The sequence below is a fragment of the Choloepus didactylus genome, chromosome 12 (genome assembly GCF_015220235.1).
Source record: "Choloepus didactylus isolate mChoDid1 chromosome 12, mChoDid1.pri, whole genome shotgun sequence".
NCBI classification, from domain to species: Eukaryota; Metazoa; Chordata; class Mammalia; order Pilosa; family Megalonychidae; genus Choloepus; species Choloepus didactylus.
The window spans coordinates 42,341,029-42,368,841 of record NC_051318.1 but is presented as its reverse complement, the minus strand read 5'-3'; the positions used below and the strand labels follow the sequence as shown (position 1 = coordinate 42,368,841).

The following is a 27,813-nucleotide window of genomic DNA, read 5'->3' as shown; positions in this document are numbered from 1 at the left end:
GCTCTTATAAAGCTCACCAAGATGTTATGCTACTTAGGAACTAGTGACCACAAATTGGTTATTTAAAAATTATACTTCAAATAAGTAAATGTGGAATTTTAAAAACAGGAATAAATACTCATGATAAAACCAATGGACCTATCTTTTCAAAAGCCAGGCCAAATTATTCAGACCTGTCCTTCAACAATTAGTGTTAATTCCTATTGACATGATCTAACAAGACTAAATTTCCTCAGTTATAATGAAAGCAGTTTTGAAAGAATCACATTAAGAATTTTCTAAACTGAAAAAAAAGGCAAAATATCTATAGCTAGAAAATTTGACATGGGGAAATTTTTGAGTAAAAACTTATTCTTAAGATCCCTGCTTGGCCACTTACTGGTTGTTGTGTTCTTGGGCAAGTTTCTTAGTCTTTCTGAACTTTATTTTCCCCATCCTTAAAATGAAGATAATAGTTTACCATATAGAGCTTTGCAAAGTTGAAAAATTAAGCTTGCAAATATGTAGGCAAGGACTGGCACATAATAGGTGCTCGATAATACAACATTCTCCTAACAAAAATTTAATGAACATCTACTATGTTCTAGTCACAGTTTTGGACAATTGGATATGATGTCAATGATCACACTAACTTCCATGAGCTAGAGAAACTCAAGGAACAAATTTTTATAGGAACAGATCATTAAATTGCAAAAAAAACTAAAATATTTTGTTACTGATTTTCATAGCGAACAGGTCACTTTCACTAATTCTACCCTTTTGAAAAGTTAGTGTTCTTTTCCTTTGTCCAGAAGTCAATATGCTAAATGAACAAACAGAACACAAAAGGAAATGCAAAGAGATGTTACATATGAAAAAGTGCTGAACCTCACTCATATGCAGAGAAACACAAATAAAACTTACTGAACTATCATTTTCAATATCAGGTAGGCAAACACAATAAATGTGTGATTAATGATAAAGTATAATTAATGAGAGGGAGTGGGGAGATTGTCACTCTGATACATAGCTGGTGAGAGAGTAATTTGGTTAAACCTTACTGAGGGAAATTTAGGAATATTTAGAAAAATTGCGAATGCATTTATTTGCCCTTTAACCCAGTGATTCTGTTCTCTCTGCTTATGCTCCATGTTCAAGTTTATTTATTGCAGCATTGTGTATAAAGCAAAAGATTAGAAACCACCAAAATGCTCATCAGTAGGAAAGACTGGCTAAAAATTGGGGGATAAACACATACAATGGAATATAATGTGGCTATAAAAAAGGATTGAGAAAGTCCTTTATGAACTGATGTGGAGTGATTTAGAATAAGTGAAAAAAGCAAAATACAGAAGTGTCTATGGTATGCCACCATTTGGGGAGAAATATATAAACATATTTGCTTGTATATTTATAAAATATATATAGGAGGCGGGGCAAGATGGCAGACTGGTGAGCTGTATGTTTTAGTTACACCTCCAGGAAAGTAGGTAGAAAGCCAGGAACTGCGTGGACTAGACACCACAGAGCAATCTGACTTTGGGCATACTTCATATAACACTCATGAAAACGTGGAACTGCTGAGATCAGCGAAATCTGTAAGTTTTTGCGGCCAGGGGACCCGCGCCTGTCCCTGCCAGGCTCAGTCCCGTGGGAGGAGGGGCTGTCAGCTCCGGGAAGGAAAAGGGAGAACTGCAGGGGCAGCCCTTATCGGAAACTCATTCTACTGATCCAAACTCCAACCATAGATAGACTGAGACCAGACACCAGAGAATCCGAGAGCAGCCAGCCCAGCAGAGAGGAGACAGGCATAGAAAAAAAACAACAAGAAAAACTCCAAAATAAAAGCGGAGGATTTTTGGAGTTCTGGTGAACATAGAAAGGGGAAGGGCAGAGCTCAGGCCCTGAGGCGCATATGCAAATCCCGAAGAAAAGCTGATCTCTCTGCCCTGTGGACCTTTCCTTAATGCCCTGGTTGCTTTCTCTCTTAGCATTTCAATAACCCATTAGATCTCTGAGGAGGGCCCTTTGTTTTTTTTTTTTTTTAATCCTTTTTTCTTTTTCTAAAACAATTACTCTAAGAAGCCCAATACAGAAAGATTCAAAGACTTGCAATTTGGGCAGGTCAAGTCAAGAGCAGAACTAAGAGAGCTCTGGGACAAAAGGCAATAATCCAGTGGCTGAGAAAATTCACTAAACACCACAACTTCCCAAGAAAAGGGGGGTGTCCGCTCACAGCCATCATCCTGGTGGACAGGAAACACTCCTGCCCATCGCCAGCCCCATAGCCCAGAGCTGCCCCAGACAATCCAGTGTGACAGAAGTGCTTCAAATAACAGGCACACACCACAAAACTGGGCGTGGACATTAGCCTTCCCTGCAACCTCAGCTGATTGTCCCAGAGTTGGGAAAGTGGAGCAGTGTGAATTAACAAAGCCCCATTCACCCATCATTTCAGCAGACTGGGAGCCTCCCTACACAGCCCAGCAGCCCAGAACTGCCCTGGGGGGACGGCACTCACCTGTGACATAGCACAGTCATCCCTCAACAGAGGACCCCGGGTGCACAGCCTGGAAGAGGGGCCCACTTGCAAGTCTCAGGAGCCATACGCCAACACCAAGGACTTGTGGGTCAGAGGCAGAGACAAACTGTGGCAGGACTGAACTGAAGGATTAGACTATTGCAGCAGCTTTAAAACTCTAGGATCACCAGGGAGATTTGATTGTTAGGGCCACCCCACCTCCCTGACTGCCCAGAAACACGCCCCATATACAGGGCAGGCAACACTAACTACACACGCAAGCTTGGTACACCAATTGGACACCACAAGACTCACTCCCCCACTCACCAAAAAGGCTAAGCAGGGGAGAACTGGCTTGTGGAGAACAGGTGGCTCGTGGACGCCACCTGCTGGTTAGTTAGAGAAAGTGTACTCCACGAAGCTGTAGATCTGATAAATTAGAGATAAGGACTTCAATTGGTCTACAAATCCTAAAAGAACCCTATCAAGTTCAGCAAATGCCACGAGGCCAAAAACAACAGAAAATTATAAAGCATATGAAAAAACCAGACGATATGGATAACCCAAGCCCAAGCACCCAAATCAAAAAATCAGAAGAGATACAGCACCCAGAGCAGCTACTCAAAGAACTAAAGATGAACAATGAGACCATAGTACAGGATACAAAGGAAATCAAGAAGACCCTAGAAGAGCATAAAGAAGACATTGCAAGACTAAATAAAAAAATGGATGATCTTATGGAAATTAAAGAAACTGTTGACCAAATTAAAAAGATTCTGGACACTCATAGTACAAGACTAGAGGAAGTTGAACAACGAATCAGTGACCTGGAAGATGACAGAATGGAAAATGAAAGCATAAAAGAAAGAATGGGGAAAAAAATTGAAAAAATCGAAATGGACCTCAGGGATATGATAGATAATATGAAACGTCCAAATATAAGACTCATTGGTGTCCCAGAAGGGGAAGAAAAGCATAAAGGTCTAGGAAGAGTATTCAAAGAAATTGTTGGGGAAAACTTCCCAAATCTTCTAAACAACATAAATATACAAATCATAAATGCTCAGCGAACTCCAAATAGAATAAATCCAAATAAACCCACTCTGAGACATATACTGATCACACTGTCAAACACAGAAGAGAAGGAGCAAGTTCTGAAAGCAGCAAGAGAAAAGCAATTGACCACATACAAAGGAAACAGCATAAGACTAAGTAGTGATTACTCAGCAGCCACCATGGAGGCAAGAAGGCAGTGGCACGATATATTTAAAATTTTGACTGACAAAAATTTCCAGCCAAAAATACTTTATCCAGCAAAGCCCTCCTTCAAATTTGAGGGAGAGCTTAAATTTTTCACAGACAAAGAAATGCTGAGAGAATTTGCTAACAAGAGACCTGCCCTACTGGAGATACTAAAGGGAGCCCTACAGACAGAGAAACAAAGAAAGGACAGAGAGACTTGAAGAAAGGTTCAGTACTAAAGAGATTCGGTATGGGTACAATAAAGGATATTAATAGACAAAGGGGAAAAATATGACAAACATAAACCAAAGGATAAGATGGCTGATTCAAGAAATGCCTTCATGGTTATAACGTTGAATGTAAATGGATTAAACTCCCCAATTAAAAGATATAGATTCGCAAAATGGATCAAAAAAAATGAACCATCAATATGTTGCATACAAGAGACTCATCTTAGACACAGGGACACAAAGAAACTGAAAGTGAAAGGATGGAAAAAAATATTTCATGCAAGCTACAGCCAAAAGAAAGCAGGTGTAGCAATATTAATCTCAGATAAAATAGACTTCAAATACAGGGATGTTTTGAGAGACAAAGAAGGCCACTACATACTAATAAAAGGGGCAATTCAACAAGAAGAAATAACAATCGTAAATGCCTATGCACCCAATCAAGGTGCCACAAAATACATGAGAGAAACACTGGCAAAACTAAAGGAAGCAATTGATGTTTCCACAATAATTGTGGGAGACTTCAACACATCACTCTCTCCTATAGATAGATCAACCAGACAGAAGACCAATAAGGAAATTGAAAACCTAAACAATCTGATAAATGAATTAGATTTAACAGACATCTACAGGACATTACATCCCAAATCACCAGGATACACATACTTTTCTAGTGCTCACGGAACTTTTTCCAGAATAGATCATATGCTGGGACATAAAACAAGCCTCAATAAATTTAAAAAGATTGAAATTATTCAAAGCACATTCTCTGACCACAATGGAATACAATCAGAAGTCAATAACCATCAGAGACTTAGAAAATTCACAAATACCTGGAGGTTAAACAACACACTCCTAAACAATCAGTGGGTTAAAGAAGAAATAGCAAGAGAAATTGCTAAATATATAGAGACAAATGAAAATGAGAACACAACATACCAAAACCTATGGGATGCAGCAAAAGCAGTGCTGAGGGGGAAATTTATAGCATTAAACGCATGTATTAAAAAGGAAGAAAGAGCCAAAATCCAAGAACTAATGGATCAACTGAAGAAGCTAGAAAATGAACAGCAAACCAATCCTAAACCAAGTAGAAGAAAAGAAATAACAAGGATTAAAGCAGAAATAAATGACATAGAGAACAAAAAAACAATAGAGAGGATAAATATCACCAAAAGTTGGTTCTTTGAGAAGATCAACAAGATTGACAAGACCCTAGCTAGACTGACAAAATCAAAAAGAGAGAAGACCCATATAAACAAAATAATGAATGAAAAAGGTGACATAACTGCAGATCCTGAAGAAATTAAAAAAATTATAAGAGGATATTATGAACAACTGTATGGCAACAAACTGGATAATGTAGAAGAATTGGACAATTTCCTGGAAACATATGAACAACCTAGACTGACCAGAGAAGAAATAGAAGACCTCAACCAACCCATCACAAGCAAAGAGATCCAATCAATCATCAAAAATCTTCCCACAAATAAATGCCCAGGGCCAGATGGCTTCACAGGGGAATTCTACCAAACTTTCCAGAAAGAACTGACACCAATCTTACTCAAACTCTTTCAAAACATTGAAGAAAATGGAACACTACCTAACTCATTTTATGAAGCTAACATCAATCTAATACCAAAACCAGGCAAAGATGCTACAAAAAGAAAACTACCGGCTGATCTCCCTAATGAATATAGATGCAAAACTCCTCAACAAAATACTTGCAAATCGAATCCAAAGACACATTAAAAAAATCATACACCATGACCAAGTGGGGTTCATTCCAGGCATGCAAGGATGGTTCAACATAAGAAAATCAATCAATGTATTACAACACATTAACAAGTCAAAAGGGAAAAATCATTTGATCATCTCAATAGAAGCTGAAAAAGCATTTGACAAAATCCAACATCCCTTTTTGATAAAAACACTTCAAAAGGTAGGAATTGAAGGAAACTTCCTCAACATGATAAAGAGCATATATGAAAAACCCGCAGCCAGCATAGTACTCAATGGTGAGAGACTGAAAGCCTTCCCTCTAAGATCAGGAACAAGACAAGGATGCCCGCTGTCACCACTGTTATTCAACATTGTGCTGGAAGTGCTAGTCAGGGCAATCCGGCAAGACAAAGAAATAAAAGGCATCCAAATTGGAAAAGAAGAAGTAAAACTGTCATTGTTTGCAGATGATATGATCTTATATCTAGAAAACCCTGAGAAATCGATGATACAGCTACTAGAGCTAATAAACAAATTTAGCAAAGTAGCGGGATACAAGATTAATGCACGTAAGTCAGTAATGTTTCTATATGCTAGAAATGAACAAACTGAAGAGACACTCAAGAAAAAGATACCATTTTCAATAGCAACTAAAAAAATCAAGTACCTAGGAATAAACTTAACCAAAGATGTAAAAGACCTATACAAAGAAAACTACATAACTCTACTAAAAGAAATAGAAGGGGACCTTAAAAGATGGAAAAATATTCCATGTTCATGGATAGGAAGGCTAAATGTCATTAAGATGTCAATTCTACCCAAACTCATCTACAGATTCAATGCAATCCCAATCAAAATTCCAACAACCTACTTTGCAGACTTGGAAAGCTAGTTATCAAATTTATTTGGAAAGGGAAGATGCCTCGAATTGCTAAAGACACTCTAAAAAAGAAAAGCGAAGTGGGAGGACTTACACTCCCTGACTCTGAAGCTTATTATAAAGCCACAGTTGCCAAAACAGCATGGTACTGGCACAAAGATAGACATATAGATCAATGGAATCGAATTGAGAATTCAGAGATAGACCCTCAGATCTATGGCCGACTGATCTTTGATAAGGCCCCCAAAGTCACTGAACTGAGTCATAATGGTCTTTTCAACAAATGGGGCTGGGAGAGTTGGATATCCATATCCAAAAGAATGAAAGAGGACCCCTACCTCACCCCCTACACAAAAATTAACTCAAAATGGACCAAAGATCTCAATATAAAAGAAAGTACCATAAAACTCCTAGAAGATAATGTAGGAAAACATCTTCAAGACCTTGTATTAGGCGGCCACTTCCTAGACTTTACACCCAAAGCACAAGCAACAAAAGAGAAAATAGATAAATGGGAACTACTCAAGCTTAGAAGTTTCTGCACCTCAAAGGAATTTCTCAAAAAGGTAAAGAGGCAGCCAACTCAATGGGAAAAAATTTTTGGAAACCGTGTATCTGACAAAAGACTGATATCTTGCATATATAAAGAAATCCTACAACTCAATGACAATAGTACAGACGGCCCAATTATAAAATGGGCAAAGATATGAAAAGACAGTTCTCTGAAGAGGAAATACAAATGGCCAAGAAACACATGAAAAAATGTTCAGCTTCACTAGCTATTAGAGAGATGCAAATTAAGACCACAATGAGATACCATCTAACACCGGTTAGAATGGCTGCCATTAAACAAACAGGAAACTACAAATGCTGGAGGGGATGTGGAGAAATTGGAACTCTTATTCATTGTTGGTGGGACTGTATAATGGTTCAGCCACTCTGGAAGTCAGTCTGGCAGTTCCTTAGAAAACTAGATATAGAGTTACCATTCGATCCAGCGATTGCACTTCTCGGTATATACCCGGAAGGTCGGAAAGCGGTGACACGAACAGATATCTGCACGCCAATGTTCATAGCAGCATTATTCACAATTGCCAAGAGATGGAAACAACCCAAATGTCCTTCAACAGATGAGTGGATAAATAAAATCTGGTATATACACACGATGGAATACTACGCGGCAGTAAGAAGGAACGATCTCGTGAAACATATGACAACATGGATGAACCTTGAAGACATAATGCTGAGCGAAATAAGCCAGGCACAAAAAGAGAAATATTATATGCTACCACTAATGTGAACTTTGAAAAATGTAAAACAAATGGTTTATAATGTAGAATGCAGGGGAACTAGCAATAGAGAGCAATTAAGGAAGGGGGAACAATAATCCAAGAAGAACAGATAAGCTATTTAACGTTCTGGGGATGCCCAGGAATGACTATGGTCTGTTAATTTCTGATGGATATAGTAGGAGCAAGTTCACAGAAATGTTGCTATATTAGGTAACTTTCTTGGGGTAAAGTAGGAACATGTTGGAAGTTAAGCAGTTATCTTTGGTTAGTTGTATTTTTCTTACTCCCTTGTTATGGTCTCTTTGAAATGTTCTTTTATTGTATGTTTGTTTTCTTTTTAACTTTTTTTTTCATACAGTTGATTTAAAAAAGAAGGGAAAGTTAAAAAAAAAAAAAAGAAAAACAAGGAAAAAAAGATGTAGTGCCCTCTTGAGGAGCCTCTGGAGAATGCAGGGGTATTTGCCTACCCCACCTCGATGGTTGCTAACATGACCACAGACATAGCGGACTGGTGGTTTGATGGGTTGAGCCCTCTACCATAAGTTTTACCCTTGGGAAGACGGTTGCTGCAAAGGAGAGGCTAGGCCTCCCTATGGTTGTGCCTAAGAGCCTCCTCCCGAATGCCTCTTTGTTGCTCAGATGTGGCCCTCTCTCTCTGGCTAAGCCAACTTGAAAGGTGAAATCACTGCCCTCCCCCCTACGTGGGATCAGACACCCAGGGGAGTGAATCTCCCTGGCAACGTGGAATATGACTCCCGGGGAGGAATGTAGACCCGGCATCGTGGGATGGAGAACATCTTCTTGACCAAAAGGGGGATGTGAAAGGAAATGAAATAAGCTTCAGTGGCAGAGAGATTCCAAAAGGAGCCGAGAGGTCACTCTGGTGGGCACTCCTACGCACACTTTAGACAACCCTTTTTAGGTTCCAAAGAATTGGGGTAGCTGGTGGTGGATACCTGAAACTATCAAACTACAACCCAGAACCCATGAATCTCTAAGACAGTTGTATAAAAATGTAGCTTATGAGGGGTGACAATGGGATTGGGAAAGCCATAAGGACCACACTCCACTTTGTCTAGTTTATGGATGGATGAGTAGAAAAATAGGGGAAGGAAACAAACAGACAAAGGTACCCAGTGTTCTTTTTCACTTCAATTGCTCTTTTTCACTCTAATTATTATTCTTGTTATTTTTGTGTGTGTGCTAATGAAGGTGTCAGGGATTGATTCAGGTGATGAATGTACAACTATGTAATGGTACTGTAAACAATCAAAAGTACGATTTGTTTTGTATGACTGCGTGGTATGTGAATATATCTCAATAAAATGAGGATAAAAAAAATATATATATATATAGACGAATGGGGGGAAATGATAACGGGTAGCTGGAAGATGGCAGTGATTCAAGCACTTCACATGACCATTTTGTACATCTTACATTTTGAACTTCTTATGTGAAGTATATATGTAAAATTTTCAATTTAGGAAACTATATAACAACCTAAATTAAGTAACATGTGAAAATGGGTTATTATATGTAATATGTGCATTATAATTGCAACCACATAAAAACATTAAGATAAAGAAAGGAATAAAGCAGAAAAATTGAGATAAAATTATGGGCATTTTAAAAACATTTTTGGCCAACATTTCTATAATTATAAATCATTAAAGAACCACTCAATCATTAAAAAATGAAAGATTGACATGAAATAATCGTTATTTTAATTTCTAACAATGTTAGTCTAATTATGTTTTTTTTAACTTAAAGAAAAATTAATTAAATGGATCTATTTTTAAGTGCTTCAGTCTTGGGAGAAAAAGCGTATCCTATACTTCTTTTTTTATTTTAACTAAACTCATAGAAACTCAGAAATATTTTATACTTGTTGTTGTGATCTGTTAACTTTGCTAATTGCATTGCAGCCTAGAAGAGTCATCAGGAGTGGTCTTAAAGGATTAATTTAGTGTAGTCCATTAGGTATTTGCTTTTAGAAATGCATTTTTAAAATACATTAGCCCTCTTCTCTTGCTTTGCATTCCTAAATTATTAGACCTATCTAATCCAATTGCATGCCATTGTTAAGACATACAAATGGTAATAAGAGTACTTGTATGTCTTATCCCATATAGGATTTCCGTGAATAGGGTAGAGAACAAATGCAGGGGCTGTAGAGTGACAATTACCTATATGACCTATGAACCCCCCAGCCACCCAGGAATGGAAAAAACTTAGAACTCTCCAAACCTACAGTCTAAAAGGGTAACATCCAAATATACACTTAGAATAGCATCAGATGAAATAGATAGATGGTGATGATAGACAGATAGAATGACAAAGCAAATACAGCAAAATATTAAAAGTTGGTGGATATGGATATGTGGGGTTGGGTATGTTGGGGTTCTCTGTTATGGGTTTGCATTATTTTTGCAACTGTCCTGTACATTTGAAATTATTTCAAAATAAAATGTTAAATTTTTAAAAATGGTATTTTTAGGAATAGGGAAGAAAATTACCTATCTCTAACATAATTTCTTTCTTAACAGTCAACTATTTAACTTTAGAGTCTATTGGTTTCCTCCTCTTATTCTTTTGTGGATCATATCTAAATTTAATATTGAAGACAGCAATACTTAGCATTCCTGTGACCTAATCTTGTTTTCATAATAAATGTGTGCATTTGCTTCTGTTACCTCAGTAATTATTAGAATTTCAGAGACTGGCTTGGGGTTTTTCCTATACTTTAATGGTATGCCTTGTTTTACTCATCATTGTGATCACATATAACTTTGTGCTGCTCCTGCTTGTATGCAATGTATTGAATTGCTTGTGATAATGAAATTCTAAAAGGTATAATTCTGTTAACTGAAGTGCTTTAACCTGGGTCTCAGTATGTGAAAAATCATTTAAGGTTGAATTGACTTTAATATGAAACCCTTTGTAACAGCCTAAAGTAATTGTGAGTTCTGTTACCAGTGCCAAAAATTTGTTCCTTCTGTGTCTTCGAAGAAAGTCTGTGGCTCTTTGCTTATTTATATGTACATGATAATATATCACCAAAGAAAAACAAAATTAGAAAATATTAACAAGTAATGAAAACAAAGATGATTAAACTTCTAGTATCTTTGAAATACATGTAAGTCACATAATTCCTCATAAAGTCATAATGTGGGCTTCTACCTATAGCAAGAAGAGAAATAAAGAGATTTTTCTACTGCAGAAAAGGACATTTGATTCCTTAGTGCTGGGACTGGCAATCTAAAGCCTGCGGGCCAACTCTGGCTCATCACTTTTTTTTTTAAATAAAATTCTATTGGAATATAGCACACGCATTTATTTACATATTATTTATGGCTGCTTTTGTGCTACTGTGACAGGTTGATGGCTGATATGACAGCCAGAAAAATGATCTGAAATACCAAGTGGGAGCCACTGGTCAAGACAGGCATCCTAGAGTATAGCAAAGATGGTTGTGGAGACCTCACTATGAGCCTCCACCTTTTTCAAGGCTGGGAACAATAGTCCACACCGTTGACAGTTCCTTTGTTTATTGCTACTACACAAATAAGAGGGGAGAAACATTTTTTAGAAAGAAGGAACAGCTCCACCTGTTATTTCCATCTCGGGATTTCTTAAGGCTCACCCTTACCATGCTGTAATTTGTCTGGAACCCCAAAAGCTACCTATACTTGGAAAATTCCATCCTTCACACCACTAGGCAAGCTTAGAGTCATTGGAAGCTATACCTTCACCCTCTGTCTTCATTTTTTTTTTTTTTTTTTTGTACTCAGGTGGAGTAAAAATAATAAATCACCTTTGCAAATCCTCTGACTTTGTTCTTGTAAGTAAATAGCCTTAGGCTGCATCTGTCTGCTATGGAGAACAAGATAAGGAACCTTAATTAAGGTTTGGAAATCTAAATCCAACACACAATTCTCTAAATCTTTCACATAGACAACCATAAAACACATTATTATTTTCATGATAACATTTGTCTTGTACTTGATAGTTTCTAGAGGGGCTTCATTTTACCCCAATTAATTAAGAGTTGCTTTACCAAGTACAACATTTTTTCACACCAGAACAGGTCATGTGATTTGTACTTGATGGAGCAGGAAACTGAGCTTCCACATAGTTAAATGACCTTCCTAGGGTTCAGACTGCATAAATCAGGGTTAAAATAAAACTGATTTGACTTGTAATCTATTGCTCTTTTTACTATGCCATGTGGCCTCCCAGGGGTCCATGAAAATCAAACTGCTATAAATGGATGGTTTGAGGATGCATTGCTAAGATTAACATTAACGTGAGGAAATTTTGGGAGAAAAAATAGCTTTTGCTATCATACAATCTAAAGTGGATAATACTATAAACTCAAAATACTGGTAAAATAAAAAAGTACCAGACGTGCGATTTCTCATTGTAATCCCTTAAAATGGTCTATCCAAGTCATGCAGGCCTGAAGCCAAAGAGTGTTAAAGTAGTTTATGGTGAGTTATGTGTCTGCAAAGCAGAAACGTCTTAGGAATCCAGCAGCTGAGACATGAACATTTTTGTCATCTAAAGCGTCTAAGCTAGTGTTGGTGAGTTGTATTTGAGGAAGGAAAAAAGCAGCCACTGTCATCCAGGAGCTGGCCTAGTCGTATCAGCTGGGCCTTGAAGTTCCCCTGCTGGACATAAACAATTTCATGGAGCATCAACATCAGACAAGGTCACTCTGTGATTGTGAAGGATGAAGACAAATGCAAGACAGCGCTATGATCATCTCTGAGCATAAACAGAATGTAGACTTTGTCCAAGCCACAAAGTACCAAACGGCCCCTCTCCTGGCTAATATGAATGACTGCTGCTTCCTTACCAGTTACAGCTGTAACCTCAGTCTGGTGTGCCCACCCTGTAGATAAGGATGAGATACCCAATCCTGCTTCCTGACAGCATCTAATCTGGAGTAAAGCCCGGCTTCCTTAAACTCTCCCCAAACTCACCTGAAACAAGCCCAAATCCTCTAAGGCTTTTCTAACACTCACTCACTGACACTCTTCATGGTTTCCCATTCTCACCTACACAGGTAATAAACCAACTGGTTTAGCTAAGGTGTGTGCCTGGTGGTCTTAGGCTGTGAGGCACTGACTAAGGGCAGCTGGAATAATGCGGCCCTTTCACTTCCCCCTTTTTTGTTTGTCTCAAGAAAGCCCCTCAGTGAGCATATTTTTAAAACTTTTAAAGCTTGAAATTCTGAAACTTGCAATCCCATTGTCATGATTTTTTTTCTTTTTATCCCTTTGTTTTATAGTGAGACAGCAATCAGAGGCGAATGTATCCAGGGAGTCACTCATAGTTTGAGTTTTAAAGAACTGTGAGGTCCGTCCATGGTCTGTGGCAACTCTCTCTACCAGCTGTATGTCCTCTCAGAAAGTTGAAGCCGTGTAGCAAATTAGGTGACATCAAATGACAGTGTTTGTATTAAAGCCATTGTTGAAGGCATTCGGTATTTTTGTCTGTCTACACCTCTTCATCACTGTCCTCCCTTCTTCCAGCTAATAGAACCTTTCTTTCCTGCAGGGAACGCTTCCAAAGTGGTTTGTGTGGGGTTCACCTGTATCTTTGGCCTGACCAATTGGAATCCCCCAATCCCATTCCACACTGATTGGTTCAGGGAGGGCAGTACCCCAGCCCCAGTCAATCCTGGGTTATCAGGAACTCAGCTTCTTCCTGCTTTGTGTACAGAGCTGGTAGCATGCAGATCTGTGGCTGCCAGTGGCCATCTTGCCTACCACACAAAAAGAGGCTAAGAAGAGAGAGACGAAGGGCAGACATCATTTGGGCCCCCAAATTCAGCTTTGCCTAAAGCCAGTAGTACCTCTGAATTTCCCAGTGATATAAGCCAATAAATTATTTTTACCCTATATTAGTTTAAGCAGGATCTCTGTTCATTTGTGAATGAAAGAGACATGAATAATATACCTTCAAGTTTGCAAACTGACCCAAGGTAATTTGTCCACTCAGCAATACCAGGTTCTTTTGGGAAATATCAATAGCCTCATGCAAAAAAAAAGGGGGGCGAGGGTTGGCCATATGACCCCCTAGCAAATAAACTTGTCATCAGGTGGTACGTGACCATGAAAAGAAGTATAAGACCTGGTATTATTCTGGTAAATTCTGGTAAACTACAATCGTTTATTAGCAAATAGACCCAGAAGAGGTAAAAGAACCAGTTCTTGTATGCCCAGGGAAGTCCAAACTCTCCTAAGACATGTGTCATGCATGAAAGTTTTCCTCCAGAGTGGGCACAAGGATATTCTGACCACAGAAGCTGCTCACTATTCATCAAAATCCTTTGTGAAGTGCGGGGACCCAGGACCACATGTCAAGCAGAACTCTGGATGCCGTGGGTGCCCCCAAGTTGCCAGGCTGCTGGGCTTTCTGGGTTCTTACACTTCCTTCAGGCAAGTGGTCAGAAGGACCTACACAATCTTTCTGGCCCATCATATGTCTTCAGCACCACTCATTTCATCAATAAAAGTCATCTATCAGTACCTAATCATTAACTTTCTGGTATAAATGTGAATCCACCTCTGGACAGCAGATACCTGTCTAGGGTGATGCAAAAGTTAACCACCCCTGAACATTGGGGGACTTCAAATGCTATGGTGCAGATTAATATTAATTTACATCCTCATACATCACAGACAATAAAACACCACCAAACCTTGTTGGAAAGCAAATAAATTCAACATATTATACAGAATTTTTAAAAAATATTCTGAGTTTTTTTAACATACCACAAAAATGGGATCATTGGCAGCAGAATGCGGCAAAGCATTTGTTCCATTCAGGAAGGAATGAACCAAATTATGAAGGTTCATCATTTGAGAGTCCAGGGTGCCGTCTGCTTTATCAAACCCTTCCAGTGCATTCCTAGGAGAAACCAGCGTGTCAGTGATAACAGTCACAGATTGGTAAAGATCTCTTTTTATCATTTCCAGCCTAGGTAACAGTCTTCTAATTTGAGATTGGGTTGGGATATGGGATGCTCTCATAGCTAAGTAACTAAGAATTAGCCCAAACCTTTGATGATGATCTTCTAACAGACTTTCCTAACACTAATTCCTTGTTAACCTTTCTTATCATTCTCCATTACTCACTGTATACCTGTCTCCCAACACCTGGATTTCCTTCTCATCCACTACAACCATAGGCATAAAAATCTAAAAGAACTGCAAAATGCCAGCCCAGCAGAGCTTGGAACACCAACCTGAAGCTGAAGCTAGAGTTCTGGAAGAAAGGAGGATTGTCAAACTTCTTGAGAGAAAGACAATCTTGGATGTCTTTTAAGGTTGGCAGTCTCTCATTGCTTCTTCCCAATTGGTTTCTTCTCAGCAAACCTTCATAGGTTCCGTTACACAGGGTGACCCGGTGGTTATAGTCATCCAAGCTAAGATTTGTAGAAGATTAAAAATTAATATAAATCTTAACTCATGGATAGTAAATTTTTATTATAGTTAGCTTACAAGGTTTATAAAAATATGGTAAAATTACCATCCTCAAAAGTAATTATGGATTAAAGAGTTTCAAAAACACAGATAGATACAATATGCATATGGGCAAAAACCTGAAGAAAAATTAATCTTCCACTGGAAAGACAATGGGAAGGTTTACCAGGAGGTGACTCCTATTATGTGCATTGAACCACAAGTGCCTTATGTGCATTTGAACCTGAAGAGAGGATAGGGTGTTCCCAGTGTTGTGCTGAGCTAAGCCACTTTGGGGAGAGGCAGTGTGAAAAGCTTGGAAAGCCTTTTAGGCAAACTGAAGAAAAATAGAGGAGATGGGAGTAAAGATAGACGGAACTAAGTAAAGGAGAGGTATTTAAAAAAACACTGTTTTGGAAACTATTCCAAGTCAGGGCACGTAGAATCTTCACAGTTATGTGGTAAATGTGGAGACTGGGAGGATTCCAAGCCCATAAAAGGCTGTCTTCCACATACCTATTGTAGCCCTAAATACCATCATCAGCACATTATTGCATTAGTTGAAATAAACTTTTAAATTAAAATTTAGAATTTAAAGTTTAAAGATAAACTTTTAAATTTAAAAAATACCAGTAGGCTATAATGGGTGAGTGGATAGCACAGGGTATGTGAGAGCAGAATCAGCACATACATACACATAAGGATGAAAGAGACCAGGACTGAAAAAACAGACACAAAAAGGCCTCCAAGGCAGCATTTCCCAAAGTGTGTTCCAGTGAGATGGTCTGTGAAATAAGGGTTCCAGGGTCAAATAACTTTGGGCTGCTCTTGGAGAGTCACAATGTGTTCTCATTGGAAAGGCTCAGAGAAGCTCTAAAACAAGAAACCTTCTTAACTCAGCATTCCTCTAAATTTATTTACACACTGTCAATTAATATCTGGAGGTACAACAGAAATGGCACTTTGTGGAATTAACTAAATCACACTAGAAGCATTTATTATGCATCTGCTTGTTGCGAGCACAGTGAGATATCTGTAGGAAATATATGGAATGTAGAAGATGGGGTCTTTGCCAGCTAGGCTTGAGCTCTGTGCATTGAGCAGTCTGAAGACACTGGAAAGGGAATCTAGAGTAGTAGGGTTAAAAATGTGAAGAGTTGGGGGAAAAAAAAGAATAAAGGAAACAAAGAATCCTTTTGGGAAATCGGTTTCTGAGATGTGTGGAAAGAGAAACAAACCCAAGGACTCTGAGAACCAAATTCTTCACAGGCTGTGGGCTGCAGACCATCCTCCCCACGTCTCCCACTGCTGCTCCCCTCAGCTCACCAGCACTTTAAGGTCCTGGTGACTGACTATCAGATTGACATCCCAGACTGACTCCAGAGAATTTTCTAGCTGCATACATGCTGTTTTTTCCCACCTAGGACACATCCCCACCCATCCTCCCCTATATCTGGTTAAGGTCTGTTTACCCTTAAAGTCTCAGAAAAAATCATCTCCACTTCTTGGGTACTTTCCTCAACTCTCTTCTTGGCGTTGCACATGCATCTATTATGGTACTTCTCATATTATAGTCTAATTTCTTTACAAGAAATCTCTCTTTGTAAACATAAAATGAAATTCAAAAGGGTGACTACATTGTATTCATCCTTGTATTCTTAGCAATATTATATTGCTTAGAATATGAAAAATGCTTAGCAAATGTTGATTGAATGCAGGAATTACTCCTAATTTTAAAAGAGTTGATCTCAAAATGAGAGATCAAGCATATTCAATTCACAAATGTGATTTCAATACATCTGGTTTTCTTGTTAAAGGGCTTATACTTTTTCAAATCCCACCTTCCACAGGAAAATATTTTCAGAAACACATAAACAGAACCCAACATGCATTAGAAACAGAAATACAAAGTAGCTTCTCCATCTGACTCCATCTGACTTGCTAGGACATCATAAAATACGATCTCTGTCACAGGTTCGTATGCCATTACCTATCACAGACAATTTCCCAGCTGGAAAATCTTGAGTTCAGACTAATCAGAGTTGGCTCATCTGGTCTTGATGCCCCGAACAGCTGGTCTGTACATATGTCACACTCGTTTCTCCCAGTGGCAAAGTTCCAGTAGGGCAAAGCCAAGGACTCATTGCCAGTGAGTCGCTAAACGCAAACAGTAGGCATAGTTATTTAATTCATGCCACCAGACACAAGAAGAAAGTAGAAGACAAAGACTGATATGTGTCCTGACCAAATTTATAGCAAAATTAAGAGTACCAAATATACAGTTTTGACCAACCTGGAGCTCCCTTTCCAGCCACAACAAATGGTATCGGTGCCACGTAACAAAGGCAGGTCCTTGGTGTGAGAAATCTATGGCTTTGTATGGGTGCCCTGGTCCTAGAACAATCGGGATATGTATTAAAGAGCACAGAATCCAATTTAAAAGATTTAAAATCTTACCTGTTCTAGTTTTAAAAAAAATTTTTTGGGGGTATTTCTCTATCTGAAAGCAACAACAACAACGGCAAAACAATTTCTGAAGCCAATGACACTTTTAGGATGAGCTCTCCTTTAACTCTCAAAACTCTGATTTTCAGCAGAGATCCAGAAATCCAGGTCACTTTCAGCTTTAAGAGCCCCTGTTACTTATTTAATTTTTAAGCAGCAATTCTTTAGAATGAAATAGAGTATCCAAAAGAGTAAATCATTAAGACCTACTTATTTTTAAAAGATATTTTCTAACCTATTCCTTGCATATTAGGGAGACATTAATTAGTAATATGGCAGTTTCAATTGCACTTAGTCCTATTGCAGTATTTATATAAGCAAAAAGAACTTCCATGGGTTTTGCTTCGCCCATCAATCAGTTACAACTACTAGCTGACAAGCATGGTCGCCAGAACCAGAAGAGAGAAAAATGCATTCAAACCAATTTGGCTGGCCCCTGGGACTGCCAATTTTAGTGAAAAGCTTTAGGCAATTTAATGACCTCCTTACTGCTTGTTCCATCCTTCTTCCACCTTTCATAACAGCTTTTGATGGTTATGTAGAAACTTTAGCTAACTTTGATTCTTTTTCAAAGTATTTTTCAAAGTACCTATAATAACTTCAGATAGCTGAGCAGACATGAATATAAATTTAATTTCAAGATACAACCAGAAACAATAGTTTTCTTTTCCTCTTGAGAGACTACCCTCTCATAAAATTCCTCAGAGTGATGACAGGAAAACTATAAAGGTTTATAGCCAGAAAAGCCTCCTTATCTATTGACAAAGAAAGACAGATGCTTACCTGTGAGGCAAGTTTTCAAAATATTCACACTGAGAAAAGAATTGCTGTTTTTGCTGTTGGCTACACAGTCCTTATATATATATATATATATATATATATATATATATATATATATATATATATATATATTTTTAATCCAGAAAAAGTTTAAACTTCTCAAACAAAATGATAAGGGGGATTTGGATGATGAAGGACAAGTGATAAGCATAAGGATGGACAATTCCAAAGAAGACTCTCACTAGTCAAAGCAAGCTCTATGTCCTCATTTTCTCCGACCCCAACAAGGGACCCCAAAAGTAATGAAATTTTCAGGTACAGCCAAGGACTGCAGCTCAGAGTAGAACCTAGAATGGATTCAAACATGTCTGAAACCAAGTGATGTCTATGGCTTTCCCCGACAGAAAAAATAATTGAGGATGAAACTGGACCCACTATAGATTAATGAAATTCATAACAGAAAATGCCCCCATTCCAACTCCTACCCAGATCCCAATTTTTAGGATCCAGTAGGACAGGGGACCATTTTCTCAAGTGTCCACACAACTGGGATTCAAAGGGGTAGGCAGGAGGACATCTACATTGCCATGACTCAGTTTAGGCTTTTCCTTGACAAACAACTCCAAAAATCTTTGGGATTTCCAACAGTGCATGGGTATCACAAATGATTATCTGAAAGTCTACAGACAGGCACATATGAGTTTAATTAGAGACACATTTCCAACACAAACACTCTAATTCTGCACAAAGAAGCTTCATGTGCTTTGGCACATGTTCAGTTAATTCCCCTAATTTGAAGCAAGGTTCACAGAGGAGCTCCATCACCAGATTTAGAAATATTGTCTTTGGGAATCAAAATGAATTCATCTCCACTTCGGTGACTCTTACCTTTGTGGATTAGTAGCTTCAGAGAGAGTAGTTTAAACTTTGAACCAAGAACACAAACCAAAGAAGAGAACTTTTTAAAGTGTCTGTGTCCAAGGTACAGGAAGAAACTGCTTCATTCTAACTTCAGGCAGTATTTCATAATTCTATGACTTTCATAAAGCGAACACTCCCTTGTTCTCTTGTTATTTAACTTACCTGAAATTACTTCCCATCCCCTACAGTCCCAAACCTCTAATAATATACCATAAGCCAGGGGGAAAGCTCACCTAATAATGTATCTCTAACAGAATAATAATGGAGCCACACAAAGTAATCGTAAATGCTACAGTTGGCAATTTGTGGCTGGGTTCCATTGGGCCCAAGGAGGCCCAGCCAGTGCTGTGTGGTGATCACGTAGTCGGGGTGTGTGGTTGTCTTCGCCAGGGCCAGGGCACCCAAGAACTGCTCTCTCTCCTGAGGAGTCAAGGCATGGATATTCTGACGAACAACTGGTGTTTTCTTCCGATTGCAGCTGGGGCCCATCCAGCCAAACTTGCAGTCCCCACAATGATAGCCAGCAAAGTTTCCTGGTTTACAAAGAAAGGGAAAGACAGAGAAAGAAAAAGGTTTATGCAGTCTGGAAGTAATTTGTGAATTTGAACTCTCAGGCGGAATGGAAGAGAAGAAGGTGCTGGAGAGGGCAAAGGAAGTCGATTTCCTTCCCTTCTCTTCTTGATAGCCTTGTATCTACAATGGTTGGAACACTAGAGAGTTTCAGAACTCCTGAGAAATATCCCCACAAGGAAGCAGGATATGAAATGAAGTTATTTGCTCTCTTCCATACTCTCCCTCCTCTGGTGGATCATGAAAGGGGGTCCCTTCCTGTGTTCTACCCCTACTCAGCTTGGGGCTCCGTGCTCACACTGCTCCCTGTGGCAGGCTGGAGGGCTGGCTGTTACAAAACAGGCCATTGATTTAGAGAAGAAAGAGAGTATACATCTAGCTAAAGGTAGACCCAAAATAAAATAAATAAGTTGATTTCCAGGAATTTAAGTGAAATCTAACATAAAAAATCTGGTTTATTTCACAAAAGAGACAGAGTTAAGACAAAATCAATGGAGGCTGGCAGGTCATAAAGGTGAATTAGCTGCCACAATGCCGGAAAGTACAAATCTCTGCAGGGTTCCTTGTCAACCGTACAAATGTCTCTGCTTTATCAACACCCAAGGAATAAGTACTAGTGAAATCAAGCTCAAAGCATCTTTCCGATTCGCATCTAAAGCTTAAATTATTGTAGCTTTCCCTTAACTTCTCCCTGCTTAGCCTTCTTGATTATTGCTTCTGGTATGTCCAGCCCCTCATTCCTTCAGTGGTGATAAGCTAGAGAGTAAAAATTGTGAAGTTAATGGAGAGAACTCACTGAAACAAAAGGGGATAATAACGTTTATCTCTGGTAGTAGCTGAGAGGATTAAAGGGGTTAGGAAAAGAACTTTGGTAACTTGGGTGCCGGCTCACTCCCTCTCCTTGCCTCCTCCTCGGGCACCCCCGCTTTTTACTTCTTATTCCTTCTACCTGGAACGGTTTTTCCTCACCACCTCTCCAAATTCCTCTTTGCCTGGGTTGCCCTATTCCTTAAAGCTTTGCATGGGGTTTTCTGTAAGGTCCTTCTTGAATTTGCATGTCAGGGTTGAATTCTCCTGCATTTTGCCCCCACAGCTCCTGGTAACTTCCCTTTCATCACATGTATCACACCCACTATAATCATCTGGAGACTTGCCTCAGCCACCGGCATCTGGAAAGCAGTGAACCCACTACCTAGGCCTATGCTGGGCCTCATGCAAAACCAATATTTGTTGAATGAAGGAAGGAAGTATAAAGTATGTAGCAGATATGCCAATAAACATAAATTTTCTTCTTCTCTTCTCTCCTTGCCCTTCAGGATTTCCACATTTTTTTAGCAGAAAAAAAAAGCCTTGTAAATAATTTTGATAAATTTTAAGTACTAAAATAAACTATGATGATAGTAGAGAGAGGGTTATTTGACTCTCTAAAAGAAAAGAAAATTTGCCAGTAGCAAGAAAACAAAATGATTAGCATTTGTATATAAAGAAACTGCACAGTCTTCCTTTTCTATTAACACGATGTATTTTTTTTCCTTAATAATAGAATAGAGAGAATTGAAAAGAAAATAATTGGTTGTTTGTGTTCTATGATCTTTGTAAAATACAAAATATTCTTTCTACCTTTACATAGCTCAAGTATATGTATTTTCCTACATTCTTGTACCATAAGAGAATATAAGTAAAAAACACTTTGAAAAGGAAAAATTCTACTTTTCCCAAGACTGAAAATCCTGTTTTTGAAGAGTTTAAATTGAATATTAAGATCTATTTTGATTACTGAAATGAAGCTCTTCAATACATATTGTTTATTTAACAAATATTTTTTGAGCAGCTACTAGAATATCAAATGCTGTGCAAGGTGCTAGTGATTCACTAATAAACAAAACCAGGCATGGTCCCTACCTTCTGGTTTCATGGAACTTAAAGTCTACTTACTTTTCCTCAAACTACCTAATAAAACTCCATAGTATGTATTTTTCAGGCATCTCTGATTAACATGTGTCACCTACTCTGGCAGCTTTTTACAGAAATGGAGGATTTTTTGAGAAGGGATTGAATGCATGCTATGTCTGGAAAAAAATAAATAGCTGATATAAAATTCAGTCAAACTTCCAGCTGTTTACCTATAGTCAGATGATTGGAGGTGAAGGTACAGTCACATCTATGTTACAGAAGAGTAATTCCTTCCTTCAAAATGCTAAGAAATAACACACCTAATTTTTGTAATAATAAATTCAATAAATTTCTATATTTAAAGGCATAAAATTTGGGGTCTCACCATTGAAATTGAGTAATTCACAATGTATGTTATCAGTTGTCAGACTACACTTTCTTTACAATGATTCTTTTTGGTTGGCAGAAACAAAATAATCAGTGACTAATTGTATTCCTCATTTATTTCTTCAAGAAGTTATTGAATGCCTATTACATAATGGGCAGTCTGAACTAGCATGTCTGCCTCTGTGCTTCCATAGTGTTTCATTCATTCAGACTTACAGTCACCTTGGTAACCTTGGGCAAGTCACTTCACCTCTCAGAGCTGGACATTCTGGCATACTACTTCATAAGGTTTTTATGAAAATAAGCACATTAATACATGTAGAGCCTTAGACTAGTGTGTGGTACATAGTAAATTCTCTATTAGGTATTAGGATTTCTGGTATTATTGGATACCACTTATCGAATAGTATTGCAATTCTTCGTTTCTACGTCTGTCTTACTTATCCACTACACTCTGGACACCTTAAGAATCATTTTGGTTTTTCCCCTCTTTGTACCTGAAGCACCTAACATAGTTGGTGCTAAATAAATTTTAATGGGTAGGTGAAGAAGGAATCAATGAATATTTGAATAAAAGGCATTTGGCACAAGGGGACAAAAATATAAATAAGGCACAATGTCTTTCTCAGTCTAGTGGAGATGAAGGACATGTGCACAAGTCTAATTGTGGGAAAAGTGAAAGCAAAGTAACACCCTGTGACAAAACAAAGGAGAAGATGATTCACCCTGACTCAAAAGATCTGAGAAATGCTTCAAAATAATGGTGAACAAGGAATGTCTCCTTTAACATTACTAGATTTGCCCCCTAAAAGCAATGTATAAGTACTAATAAGAAAACATTTGTCTGGATTTAAGCTCACCTATAACCCAGAAATTTATCCAATAAAAAAAAAAAAGTTCCACCATGCCTTCAAAAAATGCACCAAACTCTACATCCAGGTCCCTTTTGTTTACGAGCTTACAAACCTGGCCTAAAGAGTTTGCTTATATGCTGAAGACAATAGAAAAGTGAGGCAAAGCCAAAAACCAGCACACAAATGCTTATTTCTTTAATTTAGATTTCTTATTAGTGTTTTATATCCATTTAGCATGAATTGATTTTTTTCCCTTAACCTACTAATATCAGCAGCAAAAAATATAAGAAGAGGTGTCTTTTTAAAGAGATTGCATTATCTTACTAGAAAATTAAAAGAAAAAAAAAAAAAAGACCCCTTGATGATACCAATAGATAGGCTGTATGTATTTGAGTAAAAAAATTAAACTTAAAAAGTTAGAATACTACACGTACTTAGGAGTGGGGAAAAAAAAATGGAAAGGGAGTGAGAATCACCAAACTATGCATGTTCCTACATGAACTGCATCAACTCAACCTCAGAAGACTATTAGACTAAATAAGCTTAAAGACCACCGATTAGTGAATTTACAAGGAGTTCTAAATAGACTTCTCCTTTTAATTAAAGATTCTATTATTTTAATAACAATTCTTTATGCTCACACAGTGCCTTTCATCTACAGAGCTCAAAAGGATTTTATAAGTATGGTTTGATCATTAGCCCCATTTAAGAGATTGGAAAATGGAGGCACTTAGTCACTTGCACAAACAAGAAGTTCTTAGCCAACTGTTCAAAAATTATTCAGGGCATACTTTTTTCAAAAGCCCAAAGACACGGCTGCATCTGGCATATTCTCATAAATGCCAAGTGGCTGGTAAGACTTGTAAAGTGAAGGACTAATGCCAAAGTCTCCTGGAATTCAGCCAATTCTGACAATAAAGGTCAGTAATTTTTTTTCAATTTAGTCTTACAGAGAATAATACAGAATTTGAGCACAGAATCAAGGGTGTCCCCTCCCTCCCAAAGTTTGTATTTGTTTCTATTTATTTAGGCTAAAATCTTGTATCAGCTTCACAATCAGAGAGACTATAGGGTGTTTATTTTCCAATGAACCAACAAAATTCAGAGTCATCAATAGTCTGGTTGCCAGATGCTAATCTACATCTCTTCCTTAAGAAATTTTGAGTAACTCTAGGAAAGTCTCAGGAGTCCTATTTGCAAAAGAATTCTGAGGCTACCAGAGAGGAGAATCTCTGGGGTTGAAATTCTAACATAAAAGAAGAAAACTAAAGACCACCATCCAAACCGTGAAAACGCAATCCTAGGAAGGCAAGCACCTCACTTTTGGGGGAGAATAAATTGAAGGACATGTATCTTGCTTGGGGATATGGGGTAGGAATCACAGAATGGTGATTATCATGTTTTCTAAATAACTTTGCAGCTCAGCCATGAAGGACTTAGTCTGGTGCCCTGAGACTCAAAGTGGAAGACCACAGAGGAGCCATTAACTGCTAATAGAAGTGGAGCCATCCAAAACTGGTCTGGAAAGAGCAATGGAGCTCAGTGGGTCTAAATAGAGCAGATCCTGGAGGAGCAGGTGGTGAGCCACAGTCCAGGCGTGGGTTGTAGGAACAGACATGGAAACCCTGCATTCTGGGATGGGCCTGGGTAAGAATGAAGTCCTCGCAGCCTGGGCTTATAGTTTGGGCCCTATTTCTGACCCACCACCCTCTTGTCACAGAGGGTGATTCCTTTTTATGTTTTCAAAGTAGGTCACTGTGACATTACATTCCTGTCACTTCTGGAGGAATGTTTCTAAACAGCCACTCAGTAAAAGGAGATAGCTACTGTCCCTTCTATTCTGACATTCTCTCTTCTTTCCATTCCCACTTTTTTTTTTTTTAAACTTGCTAACCAGGTCAGAAAGATAAAAAGTAGATTGTGATAAGAAGAGCTAACAGTTATATCTGATTTCCTAATACCTTCTGCCCAGGATTCAATAAAATGAAGATTCCCAACTTTTAGAAGCTGTTACACTTTATCTTTGATTAACCTGTAAATAATTGTTCTAGAAGTATTTTTGAATCATGGATGACAAAGTTACTGTGTTAGTGTGGTTTCCAAAAGCACAGATAATTTGAAAAACCTGCTGCTTCTCATTAGATTAAAAAGACATGAGATGACCCTTTATGAATTCTGCATAGCCAAGTCTCTGAAAAGGGGATAACTCTGCTGGAGAAGTGGTAGGTCTTTGGGGTATTTTTAAAAATTATTTGACTTTAGTGTGTGTCCACTAACTGTGGTTATCTTTGATACAAAGAAATAACCTTCACTACTTTATTTTAGCTTTGACAACCAAAGAGGAAATATTATTTGGTGACTAGAGAGAGACGGACCAAAAGTCAGATGTTTCTTGTTTTCCAAAGTTTCACTGTATGAAATCAGGAAGCTCATCTGATTGCTTTACAAAGTTGTTTCTGAATGGCTAAGAGCATGATGATTGTTGTAATAATTTACCTTTCCATCACAGGGTGTGGTCAAAATTTGTAATTGTAAAATTCTTTGAGATTTTCTTAATGAAAGCTGTGTGTCTTATCAATTAAAGGTCACAGGTCATAGGGCCACTGAATTATGATTCTGGTTTGAATAAATTAACTAAATTTAAAAAAAAAAAAAGACATGAGAATGTCTATCGAATCAAATGCTTAAATAACTTCAAGGAAATGGATAGTGTATACTCAACATGCTATTAAAAACTTTTGTCACATTAACAACCAGGGCAAAACTAGGACCTAAAATTTCTTTGGGATCACAGAATTTACAGTATAACTACAAAATGAGTACAAAACCAAACCAAAAAGAGCAAAAAAAAAAAAAAAAAAAAAAAAACTAACATCATTCCTACATTGACATCACAGTCCTTTGTACATTCCTTGTAAATTCCCTACATAGCCTTACACAGTACAATACCTATATTTTCCTATGTTTCATCATCATTTGAGAACATAACTAAAACATAAGAACGAAACTATTCTTGTGTAGCTGGTCGTCATAGAACAGTGTTCAAGGGTTTTGCTGAAGTTACTGTTTACGCTTTTTGTGTTTTAAATGCCCCACCAGCCTTTGAGTGTTTATCAGCACTATGCACAGCTGCTGAAAACTGGAGGGGAGCACCACTGAAGAGGATTGGGGGAGGCTTGGGGGAGCCAGAGGAATAAGAAATGTACTGAGCTTTCAAAGAAATGAGTACTAAGAGAGTCAAGAGTCTAAAAGAAGGACACTGAGAAAAATTTAAATGCCCAGTTCAAACCCAGACAAGAGTGAATAAATCCATTTTTATCTAATAACAACCATCTGTTCCCCAGCTCACTGAGGAAGCTTTTTCCTGCCACCTCCCTCCAACTAGGGCAAAGTTACTTCCCAGTCATAACCTTAACCAGAAAGAGGCACCCTGCTTGAGATCTGTTCAAATAAATAGAAATGCAGAGGCTAGGGGTGCAGAAGACTTCCTTCAACGCCTTCATTTTAAGTGCCAAGCCCCAACGCCATCCCACCCCCTTCAACAAGTGCAAACACATTTCAGAGGAGAGAGCCCTGAATCAGTCATGAAAGGACTTGCTCCCAGTTTCAAAGCTAGCACTTGAGCTCTTTAACTCCCCTTCCAAGAAGCAAGCCAATGGAAAGATGGCTCAGATTCCTATAACCAGGCTTGCCTTGTGCAATATTTATTTAGTTTTCCTAACTAAATGTGCCAGGCAGTGAGAAGCATATAACTGAAACATCAGCCTTACTCAACATGCTTTTGCCTTTCAAAACCTAGTCTAACAGTCTCTGAGAGTAGACTCATGTCTTCCTTAGAAAAGGCTCGCCTTCCCAGCTGGGGCCCTCCCCACCAGACTCAAAGTGGGAGCTGGGTTTGCCCATCGGGTCTCTCACCTGTGCACTTGCAGGTCCGGTTGAAGAACTTCCTTGGCCACTGCTCGCGGTCATCCTGGTTCCTCAGGATGTAAGGACCACTCCAGGGCCTGGTGTCCACTTGCACCTCCGCGCACTGGCCGCGGCCCTCCTGTGAGCCACAGACGTTGGCTGGTTCCACACCCAGAGGTGGACAGCACTCCTTGGCCACCAGGCTGGTCACTGTCATGCAGACGCGGGGGAACTGAGCCCACGTCCCAGGCAGGAGCCCACAGCCCAGGCAAATGAACAGAAGCCCCCACCTAATGGGGCTCATGGCTTTGCAATTGGGAGAATTCGCTCTCCTTCTAGCAATTTCTCTCACTTCCGCTCCTTGTCTCTGTCCTGCCTCTTTCTCTGTCTTCCACTCTTGAGCATTCACTCAGTTTTTTGTTTTCTGGATTTATTTTGTTTTGCGCTCCTCTCCCCTTAAAAAAATACCCACAAAATCACAGAAGCCACACATGTGCACACGAGTACATGCACATGCACACACTATTTTATGTGATTGAAACAACTAAAGCAAATTTAATTTCATTTGAAGCGCTTCTAACAGACAAATTTAATGAGGGCAGCACTTCTCACCATTTTCCCCTGTTAAATTGGGCTTTGTCTAATTGAGTCAATTTACA

At 38.5% G+C, this 27,813-nt stretch overlaps 1 protein-coding gene across 1 annotated transcript in view; it reads right to left on the bottom strand.

The window, feature by feature from the left end:
• DCT (dopachrome tautomerase) overlaps positions 1-27,473 on the bottom strand; it is a 41,179-nt gene extending 13,706 nt beyond the window's left edge. Inside the window, exons 1-6 of the mRNA XM_037799907.1 lie at positions 27,164-27,473; positions 19,778-20,077; positions 17,632-17,732; positions 17,329-17,495; positions 15,122-15,301; positions 14,649-14,784 (exon numbers count right to left, since the gene is read on the bottom strand). Of these exons, the coding sequence (XP_037655835.1) occupies positions 14,649-14,784; positions 15,122-15,301; positions 17,329-17,495; positions 17,632-17,732; positions 19,778-20,077; positions 27,164-27,458 (1,179 nt within the window). The 5' untranslated portion in view covers positions 27,459-27,473. The remainder of the gene's footprint in view (positions 1-14,648; positions 14,785-15,121; positions 15,302-17,328; positions 17,496-17,631; positions 17,733-19,777; positions 20,078-27,163) is intronic.
• Positions 27,474-27,813: the final 340 nt, after the last annotated feature.